This window comes from Melozone crissalis, unplaced genomic scaffold, assembly GCF_028551555.1.
Source record: "Melozone crissalis strain CALT ecotype California unplaced genomic scaffold, PUWL_Pcris_2 ptg000041l_1, whole genome shotgun sequence".
NCBI classification, from domain to species: domain Eukaryota; kingdom Metazoa; phylum Chordata; class Aves; order Passeriformes; family Passerellidae; genus Melozone; species Melozone crissalis.
This window is the reverse complement of record NW_026535819.1, coordinates 4,620,083-4,636,265: the sequence shown is the minus strand read 5'-3', so window position 1 is coordinate 4,636,265 and position 16,183 is coordinate 4,620,083. Positions and strand designations below refer to the sequence as shown.

The 16,183-nt window shown below is 45.8% G+C and overlaps 1 protein-coding gene across 7 annotated transcripts in view; it reads left to right on the top strand.

Annotated features, from left to right (window-relative positions):
• PRRC2B (proline rich coiled-coil 2B) overlaps positions 1-16,183 on the top strand; it is a 43,580-nt gene that overhangs the window by 8,482 nt on the left and 18,915 nt on the right. For 5 of the 7 annotated variants that reach the window (XM_054283902.1, XM_054283906.1, XM_054283905.1 and 2 more), the window contains exons 2-13: positions 4,538-4,705; positions 5,605-5,782; positions 5,949-6,051; positions 6,987-7,059; positions 9,755-9,898; positions 10,503-10,744; positions 11,094-11,215; positions 11,658-11,800; positions 12,392-12,482; positions 12,888-13,080; positions 13,451-13,766; positions 14,388-14,581. In XM_054283902.1, the coding sequence (XP_054139877.1) occupies positions 4,591-4,705; positions 5,605-5,782; positions 5,949-6,051; positions 6,987-7,059; positions 9,755-9,898; positions 10,503-10,744; positions 11,094-11,215; positions 11,658-11,800; positions 12,392-12,482; positions 12,888-13,080; positions 13,451-13,766; positions 14,388-14,581 (1,914 nt within the window). In that variant the 5' untranslated portion in view covers positions 4,538-4,590. The remainder of the gene's footprint in view (positions 1-4,537; positions 4,706-5,604; positions 5,783-5,948; positions 6,052-6,986; positions 7,060-9,754; positions 9,899-10,502; positions 10,745-11,093; positions 11,216-11,657; positions 11,801-12,391; positions 12,483-12,887; positions 13,081-13,450; positions 13,767-14,387; positions 14,582-16,183) is intronic. The other 2 variants (XM_054283903.1, XM_054283904.1) reach the window with 1 other exon arrangement.

Below are 16,183 nucleotides of genomic sequence, written 5' to 3'. Positions count from 1 at the left end.
AATCTTGGCATCTCCCTCTGGAAGTGATGCAGTGGAATGAGAGCAAGAGGTTTTTTTGTGCCTTAGACTCCTGCTACAGCCTCTGCCTGCTGCACAGCTCTCCTGCATTGATCCCATTGACTTTGTACTTGGATGCTGATATTCTCCTGTTGCTCCCTGCCTTACTAAGCAATCTCTGCTGGGAGCTGAGTGCTCATCTGGTCCCTTCCTTGCTAGGCTCTTGATCCCTGCATGGCCCAAACAGGGCTTTAGCAGGATATAAGTGCATCTGACAGCAAGTCCTGGGCAGGTGATGACAGTGTCTCACCAGAGCCCTCCCAAGGGTAGCCAGTGGTGTCTTTCATTGCTGAGGCAGGTGCTGAGTGTTTCACAAATAGGTGGTTCTTGGTGGGACATGTTCCAGAGGTAGTGGTATCTCTGTGTTGACAGATGAATGTTCAGCTATGGAAGTACAAGTAAAATTGACCTCTGTGTGTATTTAAAGAAGAGTGAACATCATTAATCTCCTGTAAAACTATACTGGGTTTTTTAGAAGGTTTCACATTGCTGGTAACAGTAGGAACCACAGTGTATTTCAGTTTAACCTAACTCCAGACACTCTTCTCTTCTGAAAGTACTGTTTAGCTTTTCCAACCTGTGAGTTCCTGAACAATTTGTATAAAATTACATCAGAAATTATTCTGCTTGTGAAGAAAAACCTTTTCCCTGTTAATCTCCATTGTGTTGCTTTTTGTGTTGGTGGCTGCTGCTGTGAAGTGAGCAAGGAGTGAGGATCTGCAGTAGTCAGGACTGTGCTCGGTGTAGAGCTCAGTGGTGTGTGAGTAGCTGCAATGATTCCTTTTAGTATGTGTGTTACCTTTCATAAATCTGTTTGCCCTGCTCAGCTAAGGCTGGCTGACTTCCAGATACTCAAGCTCCATTGAAGTCTTGTGAATAAAACACCAGCAGCCCAGCCTCCTGCATACATAGATTTGCAAAGAGCTTTGCAGACAATCCTGTTTGTCAGGAGTCCCTGTGTTTGGCTGTGTTTTCAGCTCAGGGGTTTCCAGTTCTTACCAGTGCCAGTAACTCAAGGTTTTCACCTTCTTTTTGCAGGACAGGCTGTAGCTCCAAGACTTGCATGCTTGTAAGTCTAATGTCTCAAAGACATTAAAATGTCATTGTTGCTTTCTGTGTTAGAATTTCCCCCTTTAAAAGGCAGTTAGACAGGGTTAATACTCAAAAATAGGATCTAGGGTAGTATGATGTGGCCATGACTATGCCTGGGCACTGGAGCTCTCTGCCCAAGTGCTTCAGTGCAGTTGTTTATACCCTGGGATCTCTAATGGAACTGGTCATGCTGCAGTATTTTATGATTGCTCAGACTCTCACTGTTTTGCTGTCTGATGCTGTCCCTGGATATAGTAGGAAAAAGAGAAGAGCTACTCTCCATGCTGAAACTGATAGCAAGCCTTCCCCCACAGACCTCTATAAACCCAGAGAGAAGCCTTGCAGAAATGCTGGTGATTGATTTTTTATGATTTCTCTGTAACGGGATATTGCTTTCTTCAGGGTCAGCTGTTGGGCACGGGAGCCCTGAGCACAGGTCAGAGGCTCTGCCGAGGCTGTCAGTTTTCACTTGTCAGCATCAGCATGAGCCTTCTAGTTCCAGCTCTGCTAATAATGAGCATGCAGGCTGGCAGTTCAGTTCTAAATGAACCACGATCTTTATCAGAAATGGCTTTGCTCTTCAAGACTGGAAGGTCTTTATGATCCCTACCTGGATTCCCTGCTTAACTGTGTGATGGGGAGATAGTGCAGTGTTGTGCCAGCCTTGGGAGGCTCTGTGGCCTCTTTGAAGTGCTGTGGGTGAGCTGGGTGCTGAGTGACCTCCCTGGCTGATAACACCCTTGGAGGGGCAGGGATCTGCAGGAGGGACAGGCAGCAAGGTCCTGCCAGTCCAGCAGCTCTGACCCAGCTCAGTGCTGCTGCAACCTCTTTGCACAGTGACTGTGGAAATTGCTTCACCTCTCCATGGTCTCCTTTTCCCCTTTGGAGCACACACATAACACATGAGCAAAGCTGTGTTTCACATCTTCAGAGCATTGAAGGAGTTGAAAGTAAATTTCATTTATCCAGCTTGTCTGTCCCAGGAAGTTTGACAAGGGGCTTTATCCCACGTGTCCGCAGCTCCTCTGCTGTGCAGTGGTTGTTTATTCTTCCTGAATCTTTTTAATGATAGAAGATGTAATCAAGAGGCAGCTGAGACCTGCTTACATAACTGTTGTCAGGGTTTCTCTTTGGCAGCATTGCCCTGTGTGCTGTTTGCACACTGGCTTTCAGGAACTCATGGCTTTTCTGTTAACCAGATAACTCCTCAATCTGATCTGAGTAGCTGGTTTGTTGTTGTTGGGTTATTTTTAAACACCTTCTAATTTTGTCTGGTTTGAGCTTTCTAAACTTCAGAGTAGATTTTACTGCTTTTATTGTGAGGTTGGTGCAGGGTTGACATGGTGTGGATAGGCTGTGAGCCAGGCTCAATATACCTGCAAAAGCAGGTGGTTGTGCTCTTGCCAGCACAGCACCCTCTGCTCTTTGTTCTGCTCTGGGGCTCCCCACAGCTCTGCCCCTTCAAAAAGCTCATTGTTCTCAGTCCAACTTGTGCTTTCCTGCCAAGTGTATGCTAATCAGTGTGTTTTCTCCCTCTCTTTTATGTCTGTCCTACTAATAAAATACAGTGCAAATGGGCAAGTGAGGGAGGAGCTGTTGTTTTCTTTGGCACATAGTGGCCATCTGAGCAAAGATGGGCCAGACTGGAGCCAAAGATCTGTTTGCTGCTCTGCAGGAAGAGGTGCCTCAAGGCTGCCAGCCAGCCCTCTTGCCCCCACAAAGCCTTCATGCTGCAGCCCCATGTGATGGTCCAGAAATGATGTGAGGGGCTTCTTGGGCTGTTTTTCCTGAGCATTCTGTGCATCCACTTTTCTTTCTCTCTCCCTAAGCACCTAGCACAGTCCATGACTTCGTGCTCCTGACAGACGTGGTTTAAATCCTGCCGTGCAAGAACAAATGCTGTGTAGTGCCAGGCTTATTGGTCAGACACCTGCCCCAGCAGCAGCTTTGGATGGGCTTTACTGGGCCAGTTGCAGCTGGCACTGCATTCCCAGTCTGGCTCTGTCCAGCATGTTCACAGCCTGTGCTTTAATTTGTACATAATGTGTGATGGACTAATCCTCTTACCTGCAAATCGTGTTTGATAAGGCATTGCTGATGGGAGTTGTAGCCTTTGGTCAGTTACAGTTTCTTTCAGAAAGAGTGATTGCTGTCTCTGTTGGAAAAGGCTTTCAGCTGGGTGAGTTTCAGAAAGTGTGAGGTGTGGGAAGATCAGAGATATGTGTATATATATACACACACACACATGTATATAGTGTTTTGTTACTCCCAACACAGAGTTGAAACCCTAGAATGGTTTCATTTTACCCTAACAGATGGTGAAATGAAACTGCCAGCAGTTTTGGGCTTGATATAGAGGCTTTACAACAAAAAATCTGTAAATCTAAATTATGTGAGAAAAGGTTAGATGAAGCTCCTAGATTTGAGAAAATTTAGAACAGAATGATGCTTTAAAAAATATAAGATAAGGTCCATTGAAAGTAAGCAAAGTGTCTTTTTTGACATCAGCTTTTGATGTTCAGTGTGAGTACTGTATGTTCAACTTTATCCCAGGCTCCAAGAGCCAAAAAGTCAAAGTAAGGAGACTGCTGGCACAACATGCTGTGTGTAACACCCATCATGCAGGCAAAGATCAGATTGAAAAATTAACAAACCACATCCATTACAGAAAGTACATTTCAAGCTAAAAATTATGTTCAAGATGCTAGCAACAGAAGAATATAATTTTTTGGTAATGTGTTTGGAGAATTCGTAGTAGAACAGCTGCACTCACAGGCTCAAGAATCTGAATCTGGTACAGTTGAGGAGGTTTTTTCTGCCTCCATAACTCTCTTTCATGGCCAGCTGATGAGAAAATGGGATTTGGAGAAATAGTTCTGTTGTCTTCCAGTGATGCTGTCAAAGCATTAATTGCTGGTATAACTGTGGCCAGTGTGGAACCATAATCTAAACATTACAAACCCAGTGCTTCAGGGGAAATGCAATGTTAAATTCTAGTGTGGTATAAGATACAAAGATACAGTGCTTTCCTGGCATTTATGTTTAGGAATCCTTGTGTTTAGCTGTTTGTTGTCAGCCTTACTCTTTTAAAGCAAGGACTTGTTGACCCTCCCCTTGTGTTCTCATACTTAAAGAATCTCCCTTCTTTCAGCACTAGAGTGGCAGAAAAAAGATGCAATGAGAGGTGTATTCCTGCAGTTCTTTTCATTCAATTTGTGAATCTTAAAGCCCAAAAGCTTCTTGTGACTAAAGAGGAGGGAGTTAAAACTTGTATCTTGGCGTGTGTGCTCACTTGTATGTTCAGTTCTTGCTGTTGTGTGTATGTTGTATGTTTTGCATGACTGAACAATGCATTTGATGGGGTTTTCCTGTTCTCTTCCATTCAAAGGCAGATCGGGAGCGGCGCAGAGCAATTTCCTTACTAGATGACATTTCATCGCAATGTCCGATCGTTTGGGGCAAATAACCAAGGGAAAGGATGGGAAAAGCAAGTACTCGACTCTCAGCCTGTTTGATAAGTATAAAGGAAAGTCAATAGAAGCTATCAGAACTACAGGTAAGAAACAGAAAGCTCCTTTTGATGTTTTCCAACAGTGTTGTTGCAGAGCTCATTCAGGGTGTTGACTCAGTGGGACACAGCTGGGTTGCACTGTTGGTGCAGGTGTCAAAGCCTGTGTTTCATTAAGATCTAGAGGGAAATCTCCATGGCTCTTATATTGTGGAGACATAGAGGAATTACACAGGACAAATGGGGACTCTTGGCCCTTTTATTTAGCCTTCTGCAGAGTGGGCAGGTAGCAAACTTGAGTGGAGGCCTTACCAGGGCCTTAGGCTGTGCCAGGGCAGGCCACCTGAGCTGACTGAAGTGCCTTAAGCTGGTCAGACCTTGTGTGAGGTGAGAGTCAAGGGCTGGAGGCCACTGAGAAAGAACCTGAGTTGGTTTTGCAATGGAAATATGATCAAAAGTAGATAGTGGGTTCAAAAAAATAACCTTGCCTGGACTGGCTCTGGATTTGGTGTGAGAATAGAAAACAAAAAATACTTTCTTAATAAATGTGGTCTGGCAGATAGAGCTGGAAAATGGAGACCTCAGGATTCCTGGGTTAGGTGACCTGTTTGTCTGCTAAAAGTTGGATTTGAGTGGCCATTACCCAAAGCTATAAAAAGGTGGTGCTGCTTCTCCTTGGTGAAATGAAAGGGCTACCTGTGTAAATCCTCCTGAAGAGTTCTGTGAGCACTTTGTTGGGGAGAATGATTTTTCTCCCTCCCACTGTAGGAGCTGTTTGCCAGCTGCTCCAACAGAAGGCTGCATCTGTGGTCCTGTGGGAAACAACCTGTGTGTTGACATAGCAGCAGCACTTCTGCTGGGGCTGTGCCCAGCCACAGCTTCCTAATTAAGGTTACTTATCTAGCAGGATACCGCCCTCTGACCTGCTGCTGTTCCTTTCTCACCAGTTATTCCTAGACATGGCTTACAGAGTCTTGGGAAAGTTGCTGCTGCCCGGCGCATGCCACCTCCTGCAAATTTGCCTAGCTTGAAGTCTGAGAACAAAGGAAACGACCCCAACATCATTATAGTACCCAAGGACGGTACAGGATGGGCAAACAAGCAGGATCAGCCAGACCAAAAGAGGTGGGTAGAGTGAATCTTTGAGTTTTGGCAGGCAGGCAGCAGTGGTTGTGCACTGCTGTGCCTGGTGTCAGACCTTACAGGGATCACCTCTCTGTTGTCTGTGCCAATGTGGAGTTGTTTTCCTGCCTTCCTCCCCTCTGGTCTCACCTCTGCTGTCTGTGCTCAGTTCCAGTGCGACGGCTGCACAGCTGCAGGAGTCGCTGCCGCAGCAGGGTTTGCAGAAATCTGTCTCCAATTTACAGAAACCGACACAGTCAATCAGTCAGGAGGTAAGTGCCAGCAGTCTCTGACTGCCACCCTGCTTCCCCTGTCCCCAGGCAGCTTGAGCACTTTAATTGCCTGCATTGCCTTGCTCTTAAGAAAAAGCTCCTGTATAATCAGTTATAGTGGAAGTGACTCTCTTGTGTCCAAGCTGCTGTGCACCAGCAGCGTTGTGCTGCAGTTACAGAAGTAAAATACACAGAATTATATTTCTCAAATGCGTGCAGTAAATCTAGTTGCAGTCTAAAAAAAAATGGCTGGAATGTGGAATGGCTGGTTAGCACTTCTAAACTATTCTAGTTTGGTTGTAGTTCAAACATTGCTTGGTGACAACAGATCCAGCTCTTGCTCCCAGCCTGATGAGACTTGATGGGAAGAGATCTGGTCATGTGGGAGAAGTAGCCAGTGTTGGACCTGAAAAAGCTACTGGCAACTAAGAAGGTGTCCCAGAGAGTGCAAGGACCTGACTCCCTGTGTGTTGTAGATTTCACACTTCTGGTTTAAAAAAAATTCCCAGCCCTTGAGCTTCAGGGAAGTCAGGACAGAAGTTATGTTTTGAAGAGGAGAAGAGTGGTTAATGCACAAGAAAGTAGAGTAGCCTTCAAGCTGAGCTGTAGCATGGAACAAATCTGGAATTTTGAGAACATTTAGGAAAATGCAGCAGAACAAAAGGACAGCTTGATGACAGTACAAGTTGAGGGAATAGTTGGTGAAAATGGGCAGAGGAGACATTAGGGCAGAGCAGAGGATTTTTATCGTAGCATTGTAGTACACTGGAGTGGGGAACAGCTGACTGCAGTCCCACCTTGAAGCTGTGGAGACCTGTGGTATCTGGGTGATCTGGAAGCCTGAACCATAGCAGGTGCCAACCAGGAAGTGAGAAACAGTCATGAATCTTAACTGATCCATGTTGGGGTTTCTTTTTGCTTTGTTTTGTTTTCAGAGTACAAATTCAGTGCCAGGTGGACCAAAGTCATGGGCACAGCTGAATGGAAAGCCAGCAGGACAAGAAGGTGGTGAGTATGATAAACAGATCTGGTATGTGCCTGCTTTTCCCAGACAGACATGAGATGGGGTGGGCTCCATTTCTTCCTGGCCTGGTGCTGAATGGGAGTGAGGCCTTGTGAGTCCTGTTTCCAGTCTGTGTGCTGTGTTGATTGGAATGATACAGCTGAGTCAGTTCAGGGCTGCCAGTGCAAGACATGGCTTGAACAGAATGTGTCTCATGGCCACATTGAACCCCAGAGCAAGTCATGCTCTTGGAGATGCAGCAGGGAGATCTGGGATGGGAAGGTTCTGAAGGAGAAAGGGAACATTTGCCCCCATCATGAATATCTTAGTCAGCCCAGAGCAGTGTGTAACAAAGGTGCAGTAATCACTGTGAAACAGGGGAGGACTGGTTTAGAGGAGAAGAAGAAAGGGGCATTGGAGAGGGGAAATGTAGGTATCTCCATGGGCAGTAGCAAGGGGATCTTCACCTAACTGGGTAGTCAGGAGTGAGGCTGGAGTGTTCCTGTACAGGATCTGTGATCCAAGGGAGCTGCAGTGGGTGGAAGTGGCAGTGGAGCTGCTGCAGGGTGCACTCACCTACACACTGGCTGAGGCCTTGCTGTTAAAGTGTCCCTCAGTAACTGTGCTGCTAATGGCTTCTGCCTGACTGAGAATGCTGAAGCAGTGTTAACATGAATTGGGAGTTTAGTTGTGTTCAGATGCATCCATTTCCACACAGGAGGTGGCTTCCAGCTGCACTGAGTAGTGCCATTAAAACCATCGTGAGAATAACAGCTCAGTTCCACTGTTATAATGTGAGCAGACCTGAAACCATTCACTTGTCAAGTGAAATTGCAGAGATATTGGAAAGAACAGACAGCTGCTGATTGCACAAACGGAGGGGACAAATTTATCCTAAATTAAATGAGGCCCTTAATGAGAGGGTGTTTCTCAAAGGCTAAATGTTAAAGCAGAAACTTGTACTTACCTGAAGGCTGGTGGCCAGTGCAAAGATTGTCTTGTTTATTAATTAAAAAAGTATTTTTGACTCTTTCTGTGTAGACCTCCTGTGCAGTCATTTTGAAATCTGATCATCTAACAATGTTCTTAAAGAATTTTTTGAAAACTCATTTTAGATCACACTTAACAATGTAGAGTTCTCAACCCAAGAAAACAGTTGCCTATGTGGCTAAGAGCAGCTTAATTAGAAGGTAATTGAATTGCAGAAGCATCAGAAATCTGTCTGAAGGATTTCTTAGGCCATCTCATGCTTGCACCTCTTCTCTAGTGGCACTGAAGAATTGCTTTTCCTTCATAGCTAATTCAGGTATTACAGACAAAGAGGAGAATCTCTTGCTTCTTGCTCTTTTTAAGTCTTAGGGCTGTAAAATCTCTTTTGGAGGGTGTATCCTGAAGAAAAGTGGCCTAATAAATTAATTGTGAACTTCTCCATGCCTGTGTCTTTGTATAAAGAACATTTTGAGAAATAAAAGGGGAACCCAACTTTTTTTCAGTGTGGTGCTGCTTAGGGTTAGAGTACAAATTCCTAATGGCTGCACATAAATAGTCCTTAAATGGTGCAGCCTTACCTGGGGGTAGATGTCTCCCCTGAAGGACACATACCTGTGCCATTTTAGTTCACTGAAAGTCAGAACTCTTCAGCAAGTCTTAGCTACATTGCAATAAATTAGGCAATGTCCTTCTCAAGCATTTTCATCTGTCTAAAATTCAAAGTGTTTTGTGCAGCTGTTGCAGAGTCTTTCCTGGAAATTCCACATGGGAGGTCTTGTGCAGTGTGCAAGTTCCAGAAAACTGGAAAAAAATGAAAATTACTTAAGCCAGTCTGTCTTGATTCTTCAGGGCAAGGAAGGAGAAAAGTAGATGAGACTCTTGTCAAGTCTTCAGTACTCATGGCTGTTAATTCTAATATAATTCTGAAATGCCCTTTTTAAGAGAGCTTTTTAGCCAAGTAACACTAAGAAACAGTTCTCAAAAAAGCAGTTCTTTTAATGTGTAATAGTACAATAATGCTTGTAATTTCCTTTTATTCAGTGTTATCTTGCCAACAGATTTAGGAGAATTGCTGTGTTTCGTTGTTCCAGTCACTGGCAGATCTTTAGAATTGACAGAGCTGTTGTTCTGGAGTGACAGATGACTCAGCAGGACAATTTGCCAGTGACTAGAAATGAACCTGACCTGATCTGGCCAGTGATCTGCATCTTGAAAATGCTGCAGCAGGGAGGAGAGCACAGAACATCTGCCCTTACCCTGTGGTGTTTCACTGATCAACAGACATTTTAACAATAGACTTCCCTGGCAGAGTGAGGTCTGAGCAAAAAGAGTCTGAATAGAGATGTCAAATACCTGATAGCAGGGTATCATTTATGAGCAATCTTGCAGAATTTAAATCTCTGCCTCTGTCTGAATTCTGTACTTCCCAAAAATAATTGGAAGCTGAGAAAGTTCACTGACTTTGTTGAATGTGAGAATTTAAATGAAGATCCTGAGTGTGGGAGTGCTGGGTGAGGACACGTGTTGTCGTGTTGGTGACGGTGTCTGAGAGTGTTGGGGATGTGAAGTGAGGTGCTGGTACTGTAGTAATTTGGGTTTAAATGTGCCAGAGGCCCAGATTCCCAGCAAACACATTTCCAGGCTGATCTCATCAGGGAGTTGAAGCAGTGGAAAGATCTTCTCTGAGTGCCGCACTTATTTGTCTGACAGGTTCAAGGGCCTCAAGCCGACTGTTATCCTTCTCTCCCGAGGAATTTCCGACGCTGAAAGCAGCTGGCGAGCAGGACAAGGTTGGCAAAGAAAAGGGCGCCTTAGATCCGTCGTATGGGCCAGGACCAAGCCTCCGCCCCCAGAGTGAGTGAAAGATTGTGTCTGTCTGTCTGTCTGCCCAGTAACCCCACTGACCCTGTTTTGTACCAAGAACTTCATCCTTACATTTCCTTTTTATGACCTTACACGTGTCAGGCTGCTTAGCGGATGAGCACACATTGGCATGTGATGCTGATGTTCTGTGGTCCAGACAGCCAAGTATGGACTGTCATCTACTACACTGTTAAATAAAATTGCTGTGTGATGTTGCAAAGCAGACCCCTTCCCGGGCTGGGGGAGCCACAGTGAAATCAGTGTGTGGTGTAATGTGGCTTCTCTTTCACTGTTTTTGCATCTAATTGGCCTTAATTCTGCAGGGTAAGGACTGTGGAGATGGGGAACACTCTGATAGGAGTTCAGGTTTATTGGCAAATAAGGACACCACTGGTGCAGCAATTACTTAGTAACAGCTGAAGCTGCTCCTCTCTTAAGAAAATAAACACAGTTGGAAATTCTTCTTGATCCTTGATATTTTTCTACAACATTGGGGTAATTAGGTCTTGACCAGAGTACTTGAGCTTTCGAGACTTTCTGGCAGAGTGGCTGCCTGCATTTACAAACATTAACATAATAATGACCTCCTTTCCAGATGTCACCAGTTGGAGGGAGGGCGGTGGGAGGAACGTCACCTCTGCCACATCTCTGACCGCCTCCCCTGCTGAGCTGGGCAGCAAAACCCCCAGCTCTGGAGACGGGGCCCCCTCCTCAGCCAGCGCCAGCGATGCCAAGGAGCCGTCTCTCCGCCCAGCCCAGCCCCTCCGCAAAGGGGCCTCGCAGTTCATGGGAAATGTCTACCAGCCACCCACCTACCATGACATGCTGCCTGCTTTTGTGAGTCACCCTTTCTCCACACTGTTGTGATGCCCTTCATTCTTAAGATAAGGGGGAATTGAAGGCAGCTGGGATGTGTTTTGTGGACTCTCAGTTGGCTGCCAGGGCTTGCTCAAGGATCCTTCTATTGACATGTTTTTAGTTTGTGTAGCATAGCCTTGCTCAGCCTAAGGAGAAGTTGTCCAGTTGTCCCTTTCCCTCTGGAGCTGGAGAGGGAGCCAGCCAGATGTGAAATGTTTGTTTCCCTTTTGTGTGGGTGCAGCTGCCTTGCACATGTTGTCACCTAATCTGGGTAAACCTTCCTGTGGCAAGGATTAAAACCAGACTGTTCTGCTTTGTCTCATTCCAGATGTGTCCACAGCAGCCATCTGAGACCCCTGCACCGCTGGAACGAGGGTCTTTCCCCGTTCCTCAGCTTCGGCTTGAGCCCCGGGTACCTTTCAGACAATTCCAGATGAATGACCAGGATGGGTAAGGCTGCCATCACTTTCCCACTGGAGAGGCAGGTTCAGGGTGTGACATGAACCTTAAACCAGGCAAGAATTTGGGCCAAGGATGTGGTTGCATGTGTGAAGCTGCAGGTACTAAAGGGGGAACCCTGTTTTTTACCCAAAGCAGGAGTGCTTTTCTCCAACTAGAACAGCAAGACTATGAGCACTGTGTGTCTGAAGAGCAGGCAGACATGGGAATTGGGGTGTGATCCTAGACTGGAGGGGTTGCAGCTCTGATCTGTAAGTTCTAGCAAGTGGGTACCAGGTAGACAAGGGGAAGAAACTGCTGGACAGGGAGAGAAACTTGGATGCATTGTATATAAGTGCATAGTAGAAAAGGAGAGATTTGGTGTTACAAACTCAGCTCTGCATTCTTTAATTTTCTTTTTGCTGTTTGTGACCAGTTCTGTGTTTCCCTACAGAAAAGAGAACAGGCCCAGCCTGTCTCGCCCAACGCGCCCAGTTCGGCAGCAGCTGGAGCGAGTGCCCCGGCCCACCATCATCAATGCAGAGAACCTGAAGGGGCTGGATGAGCTGGACAATGATGCAGATGATGGATGGGCAGGTAAAGTGCCTTCCTGCTCTGGCTTTGTGTAGTTGTGAAATTGGTGTAAATGATGACACAATGGATCCTTCTGATCCTTCCGTCATATTGTGCTCAAGGAACTGGATCTGAAGACTCCTAAAATCTGAAAACACCAAGCACAGCAGGAGGGATGGGACTGTGGGTGCTGGGAAGGAGAGTTAGTCCTGCCTTTTCAGTCATGGCATTCAGTATCCAATTGCACAGAGTCTGGCTTGGCAACTGCCCTCTCATGTGCAGCCCCCACTCCCAGGTTGTTTGCTGCTCCTCCTCTGGGACCAGTCCAGCTGTTCACTAGTGTGTGTCCACACTGCTCACATAATTTCTTGTCTAATCTAGCTGGAGTTATCCCTGCTCTTTGAGGGAGGTTGGTAGATGACATTAAAGGTCGCTTCCAACCCAAGCTATTCTGTGGTTTGCAGGACCAGGGCTGGACATTTGGCTTTGTGAATAGTTCATGCCAAGGCTGTGTGTCCTGTAATTTAGTGCTAAAGGGGGGGCATAAGCTTTATCAGGACAAGGGACCTATTTTTCTTCTCTCATAAATCTGTTCTCCCTTTGCTGCCTTTGTAGGCATTCATGATGAAGTGGATTATTCTGAGAAACTGAAGTTTAGTGAAGATGAAGAAGAGGAAGAAACTCTTAAAGATGGACGACAGAAGTGGTAAGAAGTCACTGTGTTTGGCCCTACAATTGACCTTTAGTAAAAGTGAGCAATACCAGGATCTTTAAAAACTTGTTCTAAATGTGGAGTCTTGATCCCTCTGATTTCTTACTGTGACTTCATTGATTTTACTGGGCAGTGTTTGAGTGGTCTTCAAGGCTTTTGTGTAGGTCTAGCAGCTGACTTCCAGTTTGCCAGGCTTTTTTCTCCTCTTTTCTCACCTTTATCTGCTGCACAATAGTGGAATTGATCTTTATGTACCTTCGGAGAAGCACATCACTTGTTCTGGTGTTTTTTTGTGATCTTTCCTTTTTATTAGAGTCAGTTGCCTTTGCCACTTGATTAGACTCCAAGTGCTTTTTAAAGCAAGTAGCAAATGCAGTAATAAAGCTGTTTATGTGACAGGAACAGCTGGGATCCCAGAAGGCAGCGACAGTTGTCCCTGAGCTCTGCAGACAGTACAGATGTCAAGCACACCTTGGAGGAGGGAAAGAATTGGAATGATTCAGCTGGCTTGTCCCGGCCAGTCCGGAAAGCACAGGATCCACAGCAGCCTCCAAGGAAGCTGAATGGCTGGAGCTCTGCCTCAGAATACCAGGTAGGTTGAACTCATGAGGGTGAGCTGGAAGCCCATCACTGTCCTTAAGAGGCTAATTTGACATTTTGTTGGAAATGGGATGCTGATGAATTTCTCTATTCTTAGTTTATATCCACCTGGAGAGAAATCTATCTGCATAGCACTTCCACTAGGGAAAAGAACTTGAAGCTGGTCCAGAACAGTGGTGTTGTCAGTGAGAAAGTGGAGTTACTGAACCAAATAACAATAACCCTTCCCAGTAACTGGGGTATTTGTGCTTGAGGATAGAGAGGAGGGAGTCAGAAGGGGAAATTGTCACCATGGGATGCAGATCTCAGGATAGAGGCACTGGTTGGGTCACACTTACGGAGGAATGTTTTTTCTCTGGCAGAAGCCTGCACTGGGAAGTGTTCTCAGACAGCAGTCCATAGAGGATAAAGAAGAAAAGGTGCCTGTGAGACAGAAGTTTGTGCACTCTGAGATCTCTGAGGCTGTCGAGAGAGCCAGGAAGCGACGGGAGGAGGAGGAGCGGCGAGCCAGGGAGGAGCGCCTGGCAGCCTGTGCTGCAAAGCTCAAGCAGCTTGATCAGAAATGCAAACTGGCTCAGAAGAATGGGGAGACACAGAAACACACAGAGAATGAGGATGTGCGACCTCCCAGCACAGAGAAAAACACTACACAAGAGAATGGCCATGCTTTCCGTAAAGGTACAGAAACACTGCCTGCCTCACCCTGTAAAAATTGCTTTTTTTGCTATAGTGCTGATATTTTAGTTGGAGTGGGGGAGTTCCTGGGAGGGAGTGTTCAGAGGGTCCTTCAGCTGCCCTTGAGAGATCAGCTGCTGCTTGTATTCTGCAGAGTATTTTGCGTTGTTGACAAAGGTTGATTAAATTAAAAAAGGTATTAAAACAAATGCAAACTTCTTCAGTTGCCTTCATCTGTGCTCAGTGAGCTGTGCTAGCAGAGGGCTGGTTGGAATGGGCCTCATGGGCTTCTCATGATTGCATGATAATATTAAGTGCTCATAACCATAGATCAGAAAAGAGTAAATGCTGCCAGATTTGAGGACTAATGGGGAAAAGGACTTTCTCCCCAGTGCCTAAGCAGAAGGCTGATAGTAAAGGAGTATCTCAGAATTTATAATTAAAATAAGATGGACAAAACCCTCTTTAGGGCTGTCAAAGTAAAGGATGTGCTGTATATGCTTATGGTAAGGTTCAGCCATGTATTGCAGTCAGGACATGCCCACAGCTGGTTGTGTGGTGGTGGTGATGCACTTCCAGCTCTGTCATGAACAGGTTCTTGAAGGATTGTTTTCTTCTCTGCAGCAACCCCTGAGTTTCACACACAGGATGCCTCTGTTGGCTATCTGGAAGAGGAGAGTCCTGCTCCAGCAGCAGCAGCAGCCCAAAGCAGCAGTGAGGAGGAGCTCAGAGAAGCTCCCTCACCAGCACAAGAATTCAACAAATACCAGAAGTCTCTTCCCCCACGATTCCAGAGGCAGCAGCAGCAACAGCAGCAGGTAAATGGCTCACAACCCATTGTCTGGACCCCCACTAAACCATTGTGTTTGCTCAGTTCTCAACACCATCTGTCTTTGGGCTGGGAGGAGATCAATGGGGTTTTACCCTGGCCTTTTTCAGTACTTCTGATCATGGAAATACCCTGTCTGATTGCGTAGAGATGCTCTCTGTGGGCTATATGAGTTTTCCTTGCTCCCTGTGATGCTCGAGCCGTTGTGGGTAGAGCTCTGCCAGGTTTGTCACTTGCCTGGGAGAAAAATACAGTGCTGTCAGAAATGTTGACTTGTCTTGCATGGTTGTCTGGGCATCTCCTGACAATTGGAACTCTTAGGACTGTGTGGCTTGTGGCAGAACTCTGGTTTGCAAATGTTCATGAGCAGGAGAAGCTGTGGATATTCCCACATCCAAACCATGAGTGGCTGTCTTGGTGCTTGTGTAGGCCCAGGGGAGGTTCTGTTTTTTGGGCTAGCCTTGAACCTGATGGACATCTCTTTTTACTCTGTGGCACAAGATGAGCTGCTGTTCTTCAGCACTGCTGCAGTGCCTGAATACACAAGACAGGTGAAGGGGAAACCCTTGGGGTTCAGCTGCTTCCATTTCACTCAGCACTTGCTGAGTCCTTACCATTGTAGGTATGGGCAGCCATTTGCTTGCCAGGGGCAAACTGTGCTTAGTTTGGCAAGTTCCTGGGCTGCTTCTGGACTTAGAGGGAGCTCTGGAGTGGCACACTTCTCATTCCACCTCCTGCCTTTGCAGAGGGCTGGTCCTTTGCTCAGCTCTCATCTAATACCTACTTAGATTTTCTTTTTTTTCCTGTGAGGCTCTTTGAGACCATTGTTTTCTTTGCACTGTAAAAATGTTTGGTCTTAAATGTTTCATTTTTGTTGCATTGAAAACTCTTCTGGGGCACTGAGACATCAGCTGAGCTGCTTTGTGCATCTTGGCTCTTGCCTGACCTTTCAGTGCTGTATGTGCCATACGTGCTGTGCAGCTCTGCTGCCAGATGCACTGAGTCTCTGTAGGGCAGCAGAGCCAAACCAAGGGACAGAGTATTCAGGCTTTAGATAATGCAAAGTTAATTGCCATTCTTCATAAAATAACCACTTGAAATGGGATATCATCAATGCTGCTGCAGATCTTAGCAAAGAGCTCACAATTGGCTTTTGCTCAGTAATTGCTCTTTTATGGATGTTCCCCGTGCTCATTGCTCAGCAGTTGACATTTTCATGATTCAGATGTACAGCAGTAAATGCTGCCTAATGTTACTCTTGAAAAGAGATGCTCTTAAACTAAAAAGAATTGGATGTCTTTGCTGTCATGCTGGTAATACCACAGGTCATCACTAGTGGAAGAACATGAAGTTTTATTTTCTCTTACCCTCTGTGATGTTAGTATGTATGAGGCAGTGCATGTTTTGGCTGGGTTGTATTGCTGCTTTGGTGGCTCCATGTAGAGAATAAAATGGAGAAGTGATGGTATTGTGTAGGCAATATTTTCTCCATGGTACCAGAGGACTAGGTAATGTAGATATAATCTGCATTTATCAGAGCCTTCCTTGTTGTAATGATGTGTCAGATTCAGATTTAAAGGTGTCTCTTTTG